Source organism: Mobula birostris, chromosome 1, assembly GCF_030028105.1.
Source record: "Mobula birostris isolate sMobBir1 chromosome 1, sMobBir1.hap1, whole genome shotgun sequence".
In the NCBI taxonomy this organism is placed as follows: Eukaryota; Metazoa; Chordata; class Chondrichthyes; order Myliobatiformes; family Myliobatidae; genus Mobula; species Mobula birostris.
Window position 1 is genome coordinate 33,328,311 of NC_092370.1, and position 18,182 is coordinate 33,346,492.

At 40.3% G+C, this 18,182-nt stretch overlaps 1 protein-coding gene across 2 annotated transcripts in view; it reads right to left on the minus strand.

Annotated features, from left to right (window-relative positions):
* Positions 1–18,182, minus strand: part of LOC140195453 (ATP-binding cassette sub-family C member 9-like) — a 172,138-nt gene that overhangs the window by 64,495 nt on the left and 89,461 nt on the right. For both annotated transcript variants that reach the window (XM_072253779.1, XM_072253770.1), the window contains exons 11-12: positions 9,031–9,071; positions 7,102–7,212 (exon numbers count right to left, since the gene is read on the minus strand). In XM_072253779.1, the coding sequence (XP_072109880.1) occupies positions 7,102–7,212; positions 9,031–9,071 (152 nt within the window). The remainder of the gene's footprint in view (positions 1–7,101; positions 7,213–9,030; positions 9,072–18,182) is intronic.

Consider the following 18,182-nt stretch of genomic DNA (forward strand, 5'->3'; position numbering starts at 1 on the left):
TTAAAATTCTTTCATGGACGTTGGCAGAGCTGACAAAAGCTGCATTTATCGGCCATATCTAATTATCCTGGAAACCACGGTACTGAACTGCCTTTATGAATGGCTGCAGTGTGAACTCCCTCAGAAAGGAAACTATACATATATATTTTTTTTCCATCAGAATTTGTAAAGGATTAGCAATAAAGAGCTACAAAGTATTTGATGGCATTGTCGACAACACCTTCAATTACCTTGCAGATGATTAAGAGTAAGTTAACGAGATGGAAGATGGTTAGAATGAGTTGTCCTAATTTTGCAGTTGTGCTATTTAGTCATAGTCACACTTTATTAATCCCGGGGGAAATTGGTTTTCGTTACAGTTGCTCCATAAATAATAAATAGTAATAGAACCATAAATAGTTAAATAGTAATATGTAAATTATGCCAGTAAATTATGAAATAAGTCCAGGACCAGCCTATTGGCTCAGGATGTCTGACCCTCCAAGGGAGGAGTTGTAAAGTTTGATGGCCACAGGCAGGAATGACTTCCTATGACACTCTGTGCTGCATCTCGGTGGAATGAGTCTCTGGCTGAATGTACTCCTGTGCCCAACCAGTACATTATGTAGTGGATGGGAGACATTGACCAAGATGGCATGCAACTTAGACAGCATCCTATTTGACATTAGTGCTGCAGGTACACTGTAAGAGCTTGTCTCGAGGTACTACTATTTCTGTAAATTAGATGCTGAGCAACTTGGAAAAGTTGCTGTTGCTGTTGCTTTTTCCCTCTTAAGTTGCAAAGGTAATAGTTTTAGATGTGTTTTTAGACCTTGGAAAGCTACTGCTTTGCAGCATACACATTGCATGTTGACTCTTGGGCTTATTTATCAAACAGCCAGCTTGACCACCACTCATCCAGGCAAACAGACAATATTCCATTAAACTCCATAAATTCTTCCTTTTATATTAGGGAAGTTTAGGACCAGAGGGCGCAGAATACAAGGACGTCTCTTTAGAACAGAGATGACGAGGAATTTCTTTGGCCATAGGGTGATGAATCTGTGAAATCTGAATTTGAAACTTTTTGAACTCGTTGCCACTGACAGCTATGGAGACCAAATTATTGGGTATACTTAAAGCTGAGGTTGATAGTCTCTTGATTAGTAACAGCATCAAATCTTACAGGGAGAAAAGAGGAAAATGGAGTTGAATCAGCCATGATGGAATGGTGCAGCAAACTGAAAGACCCAGTTCTGCTCCTGTATCTCTTTTGTCTGTGTCCTAGAAAAGGCTTTAGGAAGTTGAGAATACAAGATAACATACTTTTCATCTGTTCTAATGATTGGCCCCATTTTAAAACTGAAGACCTGCACATCAAAACTGACTGTACTTCTACCCACACTGTTCCAGTACAGGTAAAACACTGTCTCTATCCAAAAATGTGGAGAATTGTCCTATTACACCCAGTTCACAAAAAGCAGAGTAAAATCACAAAGATGCTGTATGATTGTTATATCCAGCCCATAGAAGGTCTTACCCTCTGGTCTCAACATTAAATGGCTTTATCATCATCGAGTTCCCCACTATATCCTCAGGAATCATTATTGATCAGAAACTGCGTTAGCTACATGAAAGACACATAATGTGAGTACATCCGAGAACGGGTTTCCTGTGCTGAGTGACTCACCCTCTGACACTCCAGATACCACATACAAGGCATCAATCAGGAGTATGATGAAATACCAGCTTAGATGAGTGAAGTTCCAACAGCTCTCAAACAGCCTGATGCAAGAAGGCAACACCTCTCATCAAAGATCCCCACCACCAAGACCATGCCATCTTCTCCCAGCAGGAGGTACTGAAGCCTAAAGTCCCACACCACCAGGTTCGAGAATAGCTACTTCACTTGAACCAGCTGGCAAAACCCTAATCACTATAGTTTAGCAAAACTATGACTACTTCAACCTCTGCAATGAAATGAGTTCTTTCTGTCCTATTCCTGTTTTCTTGTAAAAATTGTGCATAATGTTTTTCTTGTGAATGCTGCAACATGCCTGTTATGCTGTTGCAAGTAAGTTTTTCCTTGCACCAGTGCACACATGTATTTATGCATATGATCACAGAATTCTACTTTAACTTTGACCCGCCCAACTTGGAAAAAGTAACTACTGATGTGACACTTTCTCACTAGAGAACAACAGAAGGAACATTGGTCTTGCAAATGGGATTTTCAAATCCAGGAACAACATGAAAGGCTGGAAGCACAAGGATCAACACTCACAAGGAGAAGCATTGAGTTTAGGAACTCGGAAAGCAAAGGGAATGTACAAGTCTGAATAATTATCACTTCGGGCCTGTTAGGATTAGACAAATTTAGAAGTCAAGAGACAATGTAAGACAACCTGAAACATACAGGAGGTCCATAAAGTAGAGAATGAGAAAGGGTGACAAAACAATCCAGAGGATCATTGGAGAAACTTGCCTTAGTAAATGAACAGCAACATTTCAACTACTTTAGGATGAAATGTACTGAAGAGATCCTTGCACAATCTTATTAATGAGAAGTCAGACAGAAATGTGTAAAGAGATGGGTAACACATGGATTGTGAATTGTGGATTGCCATATTCCTGGACCATTTGCTTGTTCTAATTTTATAGAAAGAGGTTTTTGTGTTCATATGCATGTAAGAATATATTAACCAGGAGCTGGAGAAGACCACTCTGCCCCTCAAGCTTGCTAAGCCATTCAGTGAGATTATGGCTGATCTTACTGCATCCCCACTAATCTCCATAACCTTTTACCCCACTTACCAAACATCAACCTACTTCTGCCTTAAAATATGAATGTGAAAATGTTTTAATTCATCTGTTTTAAATAAGTAACCCCTTTCTTCTAAACAGTGACTCTCAGTTCTAGATTCACTCATCAGAGGAAACACACTCTGTGCATTCACCCTCTACGTGAGTCATTCAACTCCTCTCTTACTTTTAAGTACTGACAAATGCAAACCTAACCTGTTCAAACTTCTCTCAAAAGGTAACCAACCCATACTAGGAATTAGTCATGTAAAATTCTTTTGAGCTGTTTCCAATACACTATTATCCTTTGTTAATTTAGAAGATCAGTACTATACACAGAATACCAGGAGCTGTCTCATCAGCATCCTCCTTATTTTTACATTCAGTTCTCCTAGCAATGAACACTTACATTCTGTTAATGTTCTCAATCATTTGACGTAGCCATGTCATAATTTTTTTTACAAGTCATGAATTAGGAAACTCAAGTCTCTCTGATTGGCAGAGCTCTGCAATCTCTCATTATTTATAAATGTTCATTTTATTTTTCCAGGCAGAATGGATAATTCTACATCTCACACGATGCAGGCAATCCCTATGAAACAGCAAGGTCAAGTTCCTAGAAAACAGCCTCTAACATGACTTTCTGTCATGCCAACACACTTCTCCTATTGAATCCCATGTAATAACTAGAGATGCATTCTTACTGGATGTTTTTCTCTCATATTAAGCTATTTTATTATTGATGACAAGGTGAGCCAGTGCCATTATTTAACAGCTGAGGCCAGCATTAACTTTGAGGGTGATGGATTGGATTTGTGCAAAAGAAACAAATTTAGTCACATTTTTGTTGTAGTCACTCAGTACAGTGAGGCATTAAGATTTGGATGGACGTCACAATCTCATTTGGGAAGGCAGTCATAGCCAAGTTCCTCCTTTGCCTTGCCCTCTCCAATCCCAAGGACTTGTGAACAGCTGTCCCAGTCTTCACAGGCAAGGCACATCCGATATACAAGGCTTGTGGATTTGGAAAGCATTTATGAAATGGGGTTATATGGAAGAGGGATAGGATTTAATGATCAGGGTTCATGGGTGAAAGATCGATGAGAGAAGGAGTTTAATTGAGGGGCTAATGAATTAAAGCACATCAACTTAATACAACTGGAGTAAAGGCCAAGAGATTTTTTTAAAGGAGCTGGTCATGACTACTGTGCGATCCTACAATACATCAAGACTCTCATCCCCAATCTGCTGATTTTCCCTGATATTTTCTGTTTCAATTTCAGATTTCTAGCATCTGCACTTCGTTCTTGATTTTCACCACTGATGCCTACTCTGCTCCAGGCCACTGTTACATCCTACAACCTGACCCACAATAACCTCTGAAGTGCCATCCCATTAAATAGTTTCTGGAAATCTCGCCTCCACCGTGTTGTTTTTTTAAAAAACTCCAATAAATCAGTCAAAAATGATTACCATTTCACATGACCATGTTAATTTTGCCCAAATTATCTTGAAATTTTCTGCATGCTATGCAATAATGTGTTTAATAATAATGGCTCCTAATATTCTTCCAGTGAGATATGTTAAGATAATTGTTCGTAGTTTCCTGCTTTCTATCTTGCTTCATTTTTGATAAAGGAATTATGTTCAGAGCTTTTCATTCCATTGGCACTTTTTTCAAAATCAGGAAGTCATGGCCCAGGAAATGTCAATCGACAGCTCCAGCAATTTGCTTTCTACCACTTCCAAAGAGATTAGAATTTTCCTGAGCTCCCCCCAGCTTTATTCCTGCAATATAACTTGTATCCAGTACATTCTTTAAAGTAACTTACAGATTTAGAAATGCTAATGTGCATTTTTATTTTTACTTTTTATTATCTCTCTCTCTTTAGATCAAATCTTTCTATCTCTTTATTGCATTATATACCAATGTAATAGAGTAAACAAATTCAAGCCGTCTCAGTCTTTAATGTTTCGCTCCTTTAATCAATCCACTTTTTTTGGATTACACAGTTTGTTGTTTAAGAGTCCAATGATTCATCTAATCCGAGATCCCAATTTTCATTCTTGCTTTTCTTTTCCACACCAGCTCCCAACCCAACTCAACATTCCCAATTCATTACTCGTTTAAAACTTGTTACGCCTCTAACTTGAGAGACACAAGGGACTGCATACTCCGCAATTTACTCACCTAACCTCACCTCATATTCCACCTGGGTGTTCTAAAAAACAATGGTATAAACAAATTTTAGGTAACTCTCCCTTCCAGTAGGTTGTTTCCCACTTTTTACCTTTCTCCTTTTCTCTTTCCTTGCAATCCTTCTCCAGTCCTCCTAATTTTGTCCTCTTACTCTCAAACCACAAGCCCCTTCTCCCATCTTTGTCCACCTCCCCCAACTGGTTCAATCTACCCACTTCACACACTGTTCACCCACCAGTTCCCCATTCACCACACCTTGCTCCATCCCCCTCACAATTTTTCCCCCCTCTGTCTGCCAAAATTCACCTGCCACTGTCTCCTCCACCACTCCCCTTTCCTACCTGGTGCAACCCGCCTGCAATACTCTGAATCTACTAATCACCTTGGACTTCTGACTCATCACCCCCTTTCTCTTTATACTGGCCAGCTCAGAATTCCAGTCTCTTTTCCCAAAAACATCACCTATTTCTTTCCTCCCATAGATGCTGTTTGACTTGCTGATTTCCTGCACCTTAAACTTGTTCTAGTTCTGATAAAATATCTGATCTTTGCTTGTTTTTCTACAGATCCTGGAAATCTGCTGACCATTTCCAGTATTTTGTTTTCATTTAAAGCTAACACAGAATTTTACTTTTGTCTCAGATAAATGATAAATAACAGATTCACTAGAATGGCATAGAGGTTAAAATACAATAGAAGACAACTTCATTTCAGTTGCTGTTATCCCAAGCTTGAAAGTTTGAGAGATGATGAAACTCACCAGGCTATTTAATAAAGTACAGTACAAACAGAAAAAAAGAACTTCATTGAAGAAATCTTTAACAGTACAAAAACATAATAATTAGAACACAGAACATACAAAATCTACAGCACATTACAGGCCCTTCGGCCCACAATGTTATGCCGACCATGTAACCTATCCTAGAAACTGTCTAGAATTTCTCTACCACATAGCCCTCTATTTTTCTAATCTCCACGTACCTATCTACGAGTCTCATAAAAGACCCTATTGTATCCGCCTGTACCACCTTCACTAGCAGTGCATTTCATGCACCCACCACTCTCTATGTGAAAAACTTACTTCTGATGTCCCCCTTATACCCACTTCCAAGCACCTTAAAACTATGCCCCCCATGTTAGCCATTTCAGCCCTGGGAAAAAAGCCTCTGACTATCCACACGATCAATGCCCTTCATCGTCTTATACACCTCTATCAGGTCACCTCTCATCCTCCGTCGCTCCAAGGAGAAAAGGCCAAAATCACTCAACCTATTCTCATAAGGCATGCTCTCCAATCCAGGCAATATCTTTGTAAATCTCCTCTACATTCACTCTATAGTATCCACAATTAGTATTAAGTCACCCTATTTCAGGATGAAATTAAACAATGAGCAGTAGTAGTTGGAAATTCCAAAAAAAACTTGCATCTTTGATCAATTCAAATTTTCAAGGCAAGTATTGATTTTTTTTAATGGATGCCAATTTGGAAGAAGGAATAAGAACAAGATAAATTAAATTGATTCATGACCAGTCATGAACTAAGTTGTGAAAAGAGCTCAGTGATGTGAGTGAACATTCACAAAATGCCGGGGGAACTCCACAGGTCAGGGGCCACCTGTGGAGGGAAATGAACAGTTGACATTTCAGTCCAAGACCATTCATCAGGACATGATGAAGAACCCAAGCACGAAATGTTGACTGTTCATTTCCCTCCATAGATGCTGCCTGACCATCTGAGTTCCTCCAGCACTTTGTGTATGTTGCTGCAGATTTCCAGCATTTGCAGTCTCTCATGTCAATGATGTGAATGGCCTTTTCCTCTTTCATGCATGAAGGGTCCATTTTAATGTTTCCTTCATACTTGAATGATCCAATCTGACAATGGAGAAAGTATTGAGCCACTCCACTGTAAATGATTCTTAGTGCACAGATGTAAATATTTATTATTACTGGCCAGGGATACAGATCCCCTGCCAGTTTTAAAAACCTCTTTGAAACTTATTGATACTTTATTTGTCTCAGCAAGCACTCCACACAGCAGACCAAATCACAAATTATTTCAATCTCGTCTCTCTAAAGTCTTGTGTTATATGTACTTAGCAAAGCAGTATTGAACTTACCATAGGGAACAAAATGAGTGGAGAATTAAATTTATCAAAAAGTGCGAGTGCTGAAAAAGCCACGTTGGCAGTCAATGGCGATCCACTCAAACTAGAGTAGATACTGAAAGTCTAAACACAGAAAGGGAAAGAAAAAAAAAATCAATAATAACAAAGGTCCCCTGCATTGCTTACAACGTGAGTCAGCCTACAGGTTAGTTGGATTTACTTAAGTAGATATTTTGTGCTGCATATATCTTCTGAAGTATGTACAAATTGCATTTGAAAAAAAAGTGATAGCAATTTGTGCAGTTCAAAATATATACATAAATAAATCCAACTAATTTTGAAATACAACAAGTTTTAAAACGTTAACATTTTAAAATGCAGCAAGTTAGACTTTTGGAAAATAAATAACGTCTGTCATTTTTAAGATTTGCATTGAAGCTAATTAAATTTGACCTTTTTAAAATACTATAACAGGGACTTTTTGCTATTAAAGTAGAAACTGCCTGAATTAAATTTCTCTGCACACACCATGAGCAGAGATAAATGATACAGCTAATGAAACAATGACCAAACTAAATTTATCGTTGTGTTTATTGAAGAGTGAGCTAAAATTAATTATAGCAAAACAATAATAGTTCTTTCATAACATTGGCATGCCACTACATCCCAATTGTTAAAAATATCATAAAGTTCAAAAGGAAATGACAGATGGTAATGCACTTCAAATAGGCCCAAAAGGCACCTTATAACTGAACATCAGCTCAAGCTATGACTGGATTTTTTTCAGGTCATACCACAGTTTCTTTTTACTCTCTGCAAAACTTGCTGCTATGACATATAATCAAACTGACAACCGAAAGTGCAGCAGTAAAATTTTTGTTAATTCCAGACATTAACTGAATGGAAATGAATTTAACCTTTAACTCAGATTTTCAAATTAATGCCCGCAATATCATGAGATTTTAATCATCACTAAAAATTTTGGACTTTGAAATAAAATGCTCTTGACATAATTGAATGCTCTTGTTAAGCAACAATGGGGAAAAAAGGCAAATTCTCTGTCAGCCAAATTCGTATATTTATATTACTTCGAGATGTAGATCAGAAATGTGAACATTTCCAATCTTCACATTAATAAAAATAGATAAAAGTTCACTATGTTAGCCACCACCTGAGAGATAAAGGAAAATTGAATATTTGATATACAACCTTCATCAGAACTCAAATCTCAATTTAGTTTCTGATAAACTTGACAATTTAACTCAGCTTTTCTTTGTCAGATCTTGATTAATATGCCACATATTTTCAGCACATCTGTTACAAATGTCCGGTTTATGGACACCAGCAAGATGGATGGGGTAGGTCGGGGTTTGCTAGTTGCTGCATTTCTGTATTTCCATTTCTATTACACCCTCCCCCAAAGGGTAACAACTGGGAGATGGTGTCAAGCCAAGTTAAGATGGGACAATAGCTCACTCACTGATTCACAGGCAGCCGTTCATCTCACAACTGCTTGCTCTCTCATCACAGGCATTCTGTGATCCTCTCCCACACACTGTTTTTGTTCATAGCTGACTTACTTTCAGGTTATGAACAATTGCCCGGAAAGGGAAGAATGCAATTCGATATCAAGGCAAGATCATGGCAACTTTTGTAAAATGCAGTTAGAACTGCCATCAAAACATCTTGCTTACAAAATATATGCATTGCCATCTCCTGATAACCGCACAATATAATTAACTTTAGCAATTCTAAGTGGTTTGAGGGAAGAGTAGGGAATGATATAAATAAACATAGCTTCACTCTCCAGAGTGAACTATCATTGCAAGTTATTGCAGACCTATAAACTATTGCAGTTTAGGTTTTTGTATTATTCTGTTATCTCAGTTAAGACAGACAAAAAGATTAAATCAAAATGGTGAATGATATACATCTACCTACCACTACTGTTGCTAAAACAGGTGTCACTTGGGTGAGGAATACTGCAAAGACAATTTGTAATAAAATAAATTATCCAAAGTAGTAGAGACAACAGAAAGCTTTATAAAGGACAGAGTTACAAAAGAAAACTGCAACAAGAGCTTTAATAACTTCAATTATACAGTGTTAAACATCAGCATTCACACTGCTCAAGCTTTGGAATAAGTTATTAGCAGAAATTAAAAAGTATCTGGCAACTAAACAATTAGATATTATGATAGTTTCAATTAAAATCTCAGAAAGAAGCTTTGCTATTACTATGAAGTTATATTTTAAAACATTTAGTTGTATGAAAACACTGTATTTTACCAAAACATCCTCTGTCGATTATGTTGAAAACTAACAAATACTGCAATTTTCTCACTTCACCACCTAATCCTATGCTTTCCATCTGCTCATTCCAGAACATACTGTATTTCAGGTTCTATGCATTCATTGTGTAAATCTCTTGTACAATGGATGAATGTATAAATCTTAATCCCTTTTGTAATTTTTAATATGACAAAGAGAATTTAATTTCTTAAAGCTGTTTCAAATCAAACTGATTATTATCTAGTTTCTTTAATGTGTTTCTAGGGTAATTATCTTGATTCAATTTTATCTTTGCTGAAGCTGACTCTAAGAATCATCATGGAATCATCTGGCAGCCAGATGGGTCATTCACCAATATATTTGTGTTTTGCTAATGAAACCCCAAATTAATTCCATTTACTCAGAGCACTCACCAGTCCTGTAACATGCTCTAATTCAAGTATTTATTACATTTTCTGAAAAGAACTAATGCTTTTGTCTTTAAAATAAAGGCTACTCGAACAATATGTAAAGTTAACGCAAAATGTTGTTCCTCATTCAGTAAGTATTTTAAATTCACGTCTTCCTGTTACAATTTGCTTTACATTTAACATAGCAAAATTTCCAAAGTGGAGTTACTAAACAAAAACTTGCAACAAGCCTTGCGGGGAAATATTAGAGAGCATGGCCTAAAGTTCAGACAGAGTTAGGTTTTGTGGGGCATCTTAAAGGGGGCAAAATATTTCTACATGAATTTTAAAGTTTAATGTCTTCACCTCAAGGCAGTCACCAATGGTGAATTGATCAATACGCCAAATTTTTAGGTCCTCCAAATTCAAAGGATTACAAAACTGCAAGGGGATTAGAAAAAGCAATTAAAGGCCCAGATAGCAAAGTTTTGAATGGCTTCAGTAAAGGAGAATAGAATGAACAAAATAACTAGCCAGAATGCACTGAAATAGTCAAGCCTGGAGCTCAATAAATTATTGCTAAAAGCTTCAGCAATAGAGATGATCTGAGCTCTAAAGGCCAACTGAACACTAAATATGACACCAAGGCTATCTTAGTTTCAGACAAGTATTAGGAAGAAGGATCTAGTCAGTGGCTAGGATACTAACTTTTTGTTAAAGAACAAAGTTTACGATAAAGATTGACATCAAAGGCTTTAATCTCTCCAATATGTAAGAAAATCTCTGTTCGTTCAATGCTGCATGTCAGATCTGAAAATTCAGTGATAGTGGAACAGTTCAAGAGAACTGCTAGCGAAGTAGGACTACAGGTTGGAGCATACATGTGGAAACTGATGCGATGTTTCAGGACAATGTTGCAGAGAGACAGCATCTGGATAAGAGGAAAGTGGCTAAAGACATATCTTTAAAGGACACAGGAGGTAATACTTTGATAATAAGTGTAACTTTTGAACTTTGAACTATGATCTGGAAGAGGAACCACTGTTGGTGACATGGTTTACAGCTATATAGACCAGAATTAAAATAGCTGTGTTGAGCTATAGATGAAGGAATCAGTTTTTATTACACCACTTTCCATCATTTAGGAAACAGCAAGTTCTTTCAAGTGAAACAGCAATTCACTTGCACCTCTCCTGATCTAATTTATTACATTCAGTGCTCACAATGTGGTCTCCTCTGTGACAGAGAAACAAACTCAGAATGTCTGGATGCTTTACAGACCAACTTCATTCTGTTCAGGGATGGCCGCAAGCTTCCAGTTGCCGGTGACTTTTGTTCACTAATCCACCTTGACCTGTCTGTTTGTGACCTTATGTATTATTCCAATGAATCACAACGTAAGCTTGAGGAACAGCATCCTATCTTCCATCTGGTCACCTTGCAGGCTTCAGGACACAAATTTGAATTGAACAGTATCAGGTAACTCGCTTTCTCTGTATCAACATTGACCAATTCTGTTGTACAGTTATCTATCTGTAAAATTTCCTTCCTTTTCCTTATTTGACAACTGCTGTCGCATCTGCTGGGCATTTCTAATATTCTTTTGTTTTCCATTATCTGCAGCAGCTCCAACCTATATTTCACGGCTTCAACATGTTGCCTTATTCATTTCCAATCTTTTCAACTACCCACCATTAATAGATAAAAATAAGACCAGACAATTCAATGCTTTTACATTAAAACGACCATTTAAGCATTTTTAAAATCAATGCAGATCAACAGGTTCAACCACAGACAAAGTGTGGCCCGAATATCTACAAACGTAATCAGCTAACCGCTAGAAAGCAGTGAACCCACTGAAACAATAATCCTCACAAGCTACTTATCAGAACTAAATTAAGTTCTTGTCTTTTGTGTTATGGTGCCTTTGATTCACAGGCACTTCATTGTAAAGGGAAAGAACATAAAACAAAACATACGTATTTTAGAATAGCCAATGAAATTTGTATCCCCTTTTACCTGCCATATCCTTGCTCTCCCGACGTGGAACATCTAATGATTAAGTGGCGACCATTCTACTTACCAAGAGAATTCTCCTCCGTGATCCTGAAAGCAGTTTACATAACGCCAAAGGCCAATGTTAGGCAGGCACTCGAGGCACTGAGTACCAGCATCAACAACCAAGAAACAGCCTATCCTGATGCCTTTCAAATCATTGTTGGGGACTTCACTCAGGCTTGTTGGAAGAAATATCAGCCGAATTCTCATCAACATATCACCACCAACACCAGGGGTCCCAACAGATTGAACCACTGCTATACTATGATTAAGAATGCCTACCATTCCATTTTTAGACTGCATTTTGGGAAATCTGATCACTTGGCTGTGCTCCTCCTAACTGCATACAGGCAGAGGCGAAGGTTCAAAGCTCCGGAGATGAGGACAACAAAGAGGTGGTTGCAGGAGGCAAAGGAGCAACGATAGGAGTTCACTGAGTCAGTGGAATGGGCTATGTTCAAGGACTCAGAGGATCTGAGCGAATATACCATAGTTGTCATGGACCTTATAAAAACAGTTGTAGACGAGTGTCACTCAGAGTCTTCCCAAACCAAAAGCCCTGGTTGATCCTTGAGATCCACAATCTGCTGAGGCCCAGATTAGTGGCATTCAGGTCTGGCGAGCAAGTAAAATACAAGAGGTCCAGGTATGATCTCTGGAAAGCCACCTCATGTGCTAAGTGGCAATTCTAAACCAAACTCGAATCACTGAAGGATGCTCGGCAGCTGAGGCAGGGCTTGAATGTTATCCCCTCCACAAAGTAAACGCAAGCGACAGAGATGAAAACAAGGCTTCGCTCCCAGATGAGCTCAATGCCTTCTATGCTCACTTTGACCATCGAAGCATGGAGGAACCGCAGCCGTCGAAGACCCTGTGATTTCAGTCATTGAGGCTGACGTAAGAGCATCCTTCAGGAGGGTGAACCCAGAGAAAGCATCCAGCCCAGATGTGACACCCGGCTGAGTACCATAGATCTGTACTGATCAACTGGCTGGAGAGTTCACCGATAATTTGAACCTCTCAATTCAGTAGTCTGAAGTACCTACTTGCTTCAAACAGGCTTCAATAACACCCATAAAGAACATGGCAACCTGCCTCAATGACAATCATCCAGTAGCACTCACGTCCAGAGTGATGAAGTGCTTTGAGGGGTTAGTGATGAAACATATCAACTCCTGCTTGAGAAGTGACTTGGATACACCCCAATTTGTCTCCTGTCACAACAGATCAACAGCAGATACCACTTCAATGGCATGTCACCCAACACTAGAACATCTGGACTGTGAAGATGCATACCTCACAATGCTCTTCATTGACTACATCTCAGCATTCAATACTATTTGCCGGGGCCGGGGTCGAAACACTCGGTGCTCAGTGCTCGGTGTCGGAGAGCTGGTCGGAGGCTCGGAGTTTTAGGACGGATTCGGAGTCGGACTGTGGTCGGATGCTTCCGGGATGCTGCATCGGCAAGTTGGCAACGCTGGAGGTTTACCGTCTGCGTGAGATGATGGGACTTTCGAGAGACTTTGAGACGTTACCGTGCCATGGTCTGTTCTTATCAAATTACGGTATTACTTTGCATTGTTGTAACTATATGTTATGATTATGTGGTTTTGTTAGTTTTTAAGTCAGTTTCTCATGTGTTTTCGTGATATCATTCTGGAAAAACATTTTTATCATTTCTTAATGAATGCTTTACTAAATGACAATAAAAGGGGACTGTGTGTCCTCATAATCATAATAACATCATTCCCTCAAAACTAATTAATAAGCTTCAAGACCTAAGCCTCAATACCTCCTTGTGTAAGTGGATCCTCAATTTCCTCACTTGAAGACCCATAAGACAAAGGAGCAGAAGTTGGCCATTCAGCCCATCGAGTCTGCTCCGCCATTTTATCATCAGCTGCTCCATTCTCCCATTTAGTCCCATTCCCTTGCCTTCTCACCATAACCTTTGATGCCCTGGCTACTCAGATACCTATCAATCTCTGCCTTAAATACACCCAATGACTTGGCCTCCACGGCTGCCTGTGGAAACAAATTCCATAGATTCACCACCCTCTGGCAAAAAAAATTTCTTCGCATTTCTGTTCTGAATGGGTGCCCTTCAATCCTTAAGTCATGCCCTCTCATACTAGACTCCGCCATCATGGGAAACAACTTTGCCACATCCACTCTGTCCATGCCTTTCAACATTCAAAATGTTTCTATGAGGTCTCCCCTCATTCTTCTAAACTCCAAGGAATACAGCCCAAGAGCGGACAAACGTTCCTCATATGTTAACCCTCTCATTCCCGGAATCATTCTAGTGAATCTTCTCTGTACCCTCTCCAACGTCAGCACATCCTTTCTTAAATAATTTACATACTATTATTTAATTATTTATGGCTTTATATTGCTATATCTATACTCTATTCTTGGTTGGTGCAACTGCAACGAAACCCAATTTCCCTCGGGATCAATAAAGTATGACTCTGACTATAAGGAGACCAAAACTGCCCACAGTACTCCAAGTGAGGTCTCACCAGCGCCTTATAGAGCCTCAACATCACATCCCTGCTCCTATACTCTATTCCTCTAGAAATGAATGCCAACATTGCATTCGCCTTCTTCACCACCCACTCAACCTGGAGGTTAACCTTAAGGGTATCCTGTACTAGGACTCCCAAGTCCCATTGCATCTCAGAACTTTGAATTCTTTCCCCACTTAAATAATAGTCTGCCCATTTATTTCTTCTGCCAAAGTGCATAACCATACACTTTCCAACATTGTATTTCATTTGCCACTTCTTTGCCCATTCTTCCGATCTATCCAAGTGTCTCTGCAGACTCTCCATTTCCTCAGCACAACCGGCCCCTCCACTTACATAGAACATAGAATAGTACAGCACAGTACAGGCCCTTTGGCCCACAATGTTGTGCCGACCCTCAATCCCTGCCTCCCATATAAGGCCCCACCTTAGATTCCTCCATATACCTGTCTAGTAGTCTCTTAAACTTCACGAGTGTACCTGCCTCCACCACTGACTCAGGCAGTGCGTTCCACGCACCAACCACTCTCTGAGTGATAAACCTTCCTCTAATATCCCCCTTGAACTTCCCACCCCTTACCTTAAAGCCATGTCCTCTTGTATTGAGCAGTGGTGCCCTGGGGAAGAGGTGCTGGCTATCCACTCTATCTATTCCTCTGATTATCTTGTACACCTCTATCATGTCTCCTCTCATCCTCCTTCTCTCCAAAGAGTAAAGCCCTAGCTCCCTTAATCTCTGATCATAATGCATACTTTCTAAACCAGGCAGCATCCTGGTAAATCTCCTCTGTACCCTTTCCAATGCTTCCACATCCTTCCTATAGTGAGGTGACCAGAACTGGACACAATACTCCAAGTGTGGCCTAACCAGAGTTTTATAGAGCTGCATCATTACATCACGACTCTTAAACTCTATCCCTCGACTTATGAAAGCTAACACCCCATAAGCTTTCTTAACTACCCTATCCAACTGTGAGGCAACTTTCAGGGATCTGTTGACATGTACCCCGAGATCCCTCTGCTCCTCCACACTACCAAGTATCCTGCCACTTACTTTGAACTCTGCCTTGGAGTTTGTCCTTCCAAAGTGTACCACCTCACACTTCTCCGGGTTGAAATCCATCTGCCACTTCTCAGCCCACTCCTGCATCCTATGCAATCTCTCTCTGCAATCTTTGACAATCCTCTACACTATCCACAACATCTCCAACCTTTGTGTCGTCTGCAAACTTGCCAACCCACCCTTCTACCCCAACATCCAGGTTGTTAATAAAAATCACGAAAAGTAGAGGTCCCAGAACAGATCCTTGTGGGACACCACTAGTCACAATCCTCCAATCTGAATGAACTCCCTCCACCACCACCCTCTGCCTTCTGCAGGCAAGCCAATTCTGAATCCACCTGGCCGAACTTCCCTGGATCCCATGCCTTCTAACTTTCTGAATAAGCCTACCGTGTGGAACCTTGTCAAATGCCTTACTAAAATCCATATAGATCACATCCACTGCACTACCCTCATCTATATGCCTGGTCACCTCCTCAAAGAACTCTATCAGGCTTGTTAGACACGACCTGCCCTTCACAAAGCCATGCTGACTGTCCCTGATCAGACCATGATTCTCTAAATGCCTATATATCCTATCTCTAAGAATCTTTTCCAACAGCTTTCCCACCACAGACGTAAGGCTCACTGGTCTATAATTACCCGGACTATCCCTACTACCTTTTTTGAACAAATGAACAACATTCACCTCCCTCCAATCCTCCGGTACCATTCCCGTGGACAACGAGGACATAAAGATCCTAGCCAGAGGCTCAGCAATCTCTTCTCTTGCCTCGTGGGGCAGCCTGGGGAATATTCCGTCAGGCCCCGGGGACTTATCTGTCCTAATGTATTTTACCAACTCCAACACCTCCTCTCCCTTAATATCAACATGCTCCAGAACATCAACCTCACTCATATTGTCCTCACCATCATCAAGTTCCCTCTCATTGGTGAATACCGAAGAGAAGTATTCACTGAGGACCTCGCTCACTTCCACAGCCTCCAGGCACATCTTCCCACCTTTATCTCTAATCAGTCCTACCTTCACTCCTGTCATCCTTTTTTTCTTCACATAATTGAAGAATGCCTTGGGGTTTTCCTTTACCCTACTCGCCAAGGCCTTCTCATGCCCCCTTCTTGCTCTTCTCAGCCCCTTCTTAAGCTCCTTTCTTGCTTCCCTATATTCCTCAATAGACCCATCTGATCCTTGCTTCCTAAACCTCATGTATGCTGCCTTCTTCCACCTGACTAGATTTTCCACCTCACTTGTCACCCATGGTTCCTTCACCCTACCATTCTTTATCTTCCTCACTGGGACAAATTTATTCCTTACATCCCGCAAGAGATCTCTAAACATCGACCACATCTCCATAGTACATTTCCCTGCAAAAACATCATCCCAATCCACACCCGCAAGTTCTAGCCTTATAGCCTCATAATTTGCCTTTCCCCAATTAAAAATTTTCCTGTCCTCTTTGATTCTATCCTTTTCCAGGATAAATATAAAGGCCAGGGAGCGGTGGCCACTGTCCCCCAGATGCTCACCCACTGAGAGATCTGTGACCTGACCCGGTTCATTACCTAGTACTAGATCTAGTATGGCATTCCCCCTGGTTGGCCTGTCCACATACTGTGACAGCAATCCATCCTGGACACACTTAACAAATTCTGCCCCATCTAAACCCTTGGAACTAATCAGGTGCCAATCAATATTAGGGAAGTTAAAGTCACCCATGATAACAACCCTGTTTATTTTGCACCTTTCCAAAATCTGCCCCCCAATCTGCTCCTCTGTATCTCTGCTGCTACCAGGGGGCCTATAGGATACCCCCAGTAGAGTAACTGCTCCCTTCCTATTCCTGACTTCCACCCATATTGACTCAAAAACGGATCCTGCTACATTACCCACCCTTTCTGTAGCTGTAATAGTATCCCTGACCAGTAATGCCACCCCTCCTCCCCTTTTTCTGCCCTCTCTATCCTTTTTAAAGCACTGAAATCCAGGAATATTGAGAATCCATTCCTGCCCTGGTGCCAGCCAAGATACCTATCTTCGTATCATCAGCAAACTTAGCCACAAAGCCATCCATTCCATAATCCAAATCGTTGATGTACAATGTAAAAAGAAGTGGCCCCAACACGGACCCCTGTGGAACACCACTGGTAACCGGCAGCCAACCAGAATAGGATCCCTTTATTCCCACTCTTTGTCTCCTGCCAATCAGCCAATGCTCTATCCACGTAAGTAACTTTCCTGTAATTCCACGGGCTCTTATTTTGTTAAGTAGCCTCATGTGTGGCACCTTGTCAAAGGCCTTCTGAAAATCCAAATATACAACATCCACTGCATCTCCCTTGTCTAGCCTACTTGTAATTTCCTCAAAAAATTGTAATAGGTTTGTCAGGCAGGATTTGCCTTTAAGGAATCCATGCTGAGTTCTGCCTATCTGGTTATATGCTTCCAGGTACTCTGTAACCTCATCCTTGACAATCGACTCCAACAACTTCCCAACCACCGATGTCAAGCTAACAGGTCCATAATTTCCTTTTTGCTTCCTTGCCCCCTTCTTAAATAGCGAAGTGACATTTGCAATCTTCCAGTCCTCCGGAACCATGCCAGAGTCTATTGACTTTTGAAAGATCATTGCTAATGCCTCCGCAATCTCCACAGCTACTTCCTTCAGAACACAAGGGTGCATTCCATCTGGTCTGGGAGATTTATCTACCTTTAGACTATTCAGCTTCCTGAGTACTTACTCTGTCGTAATTGTGACTGCG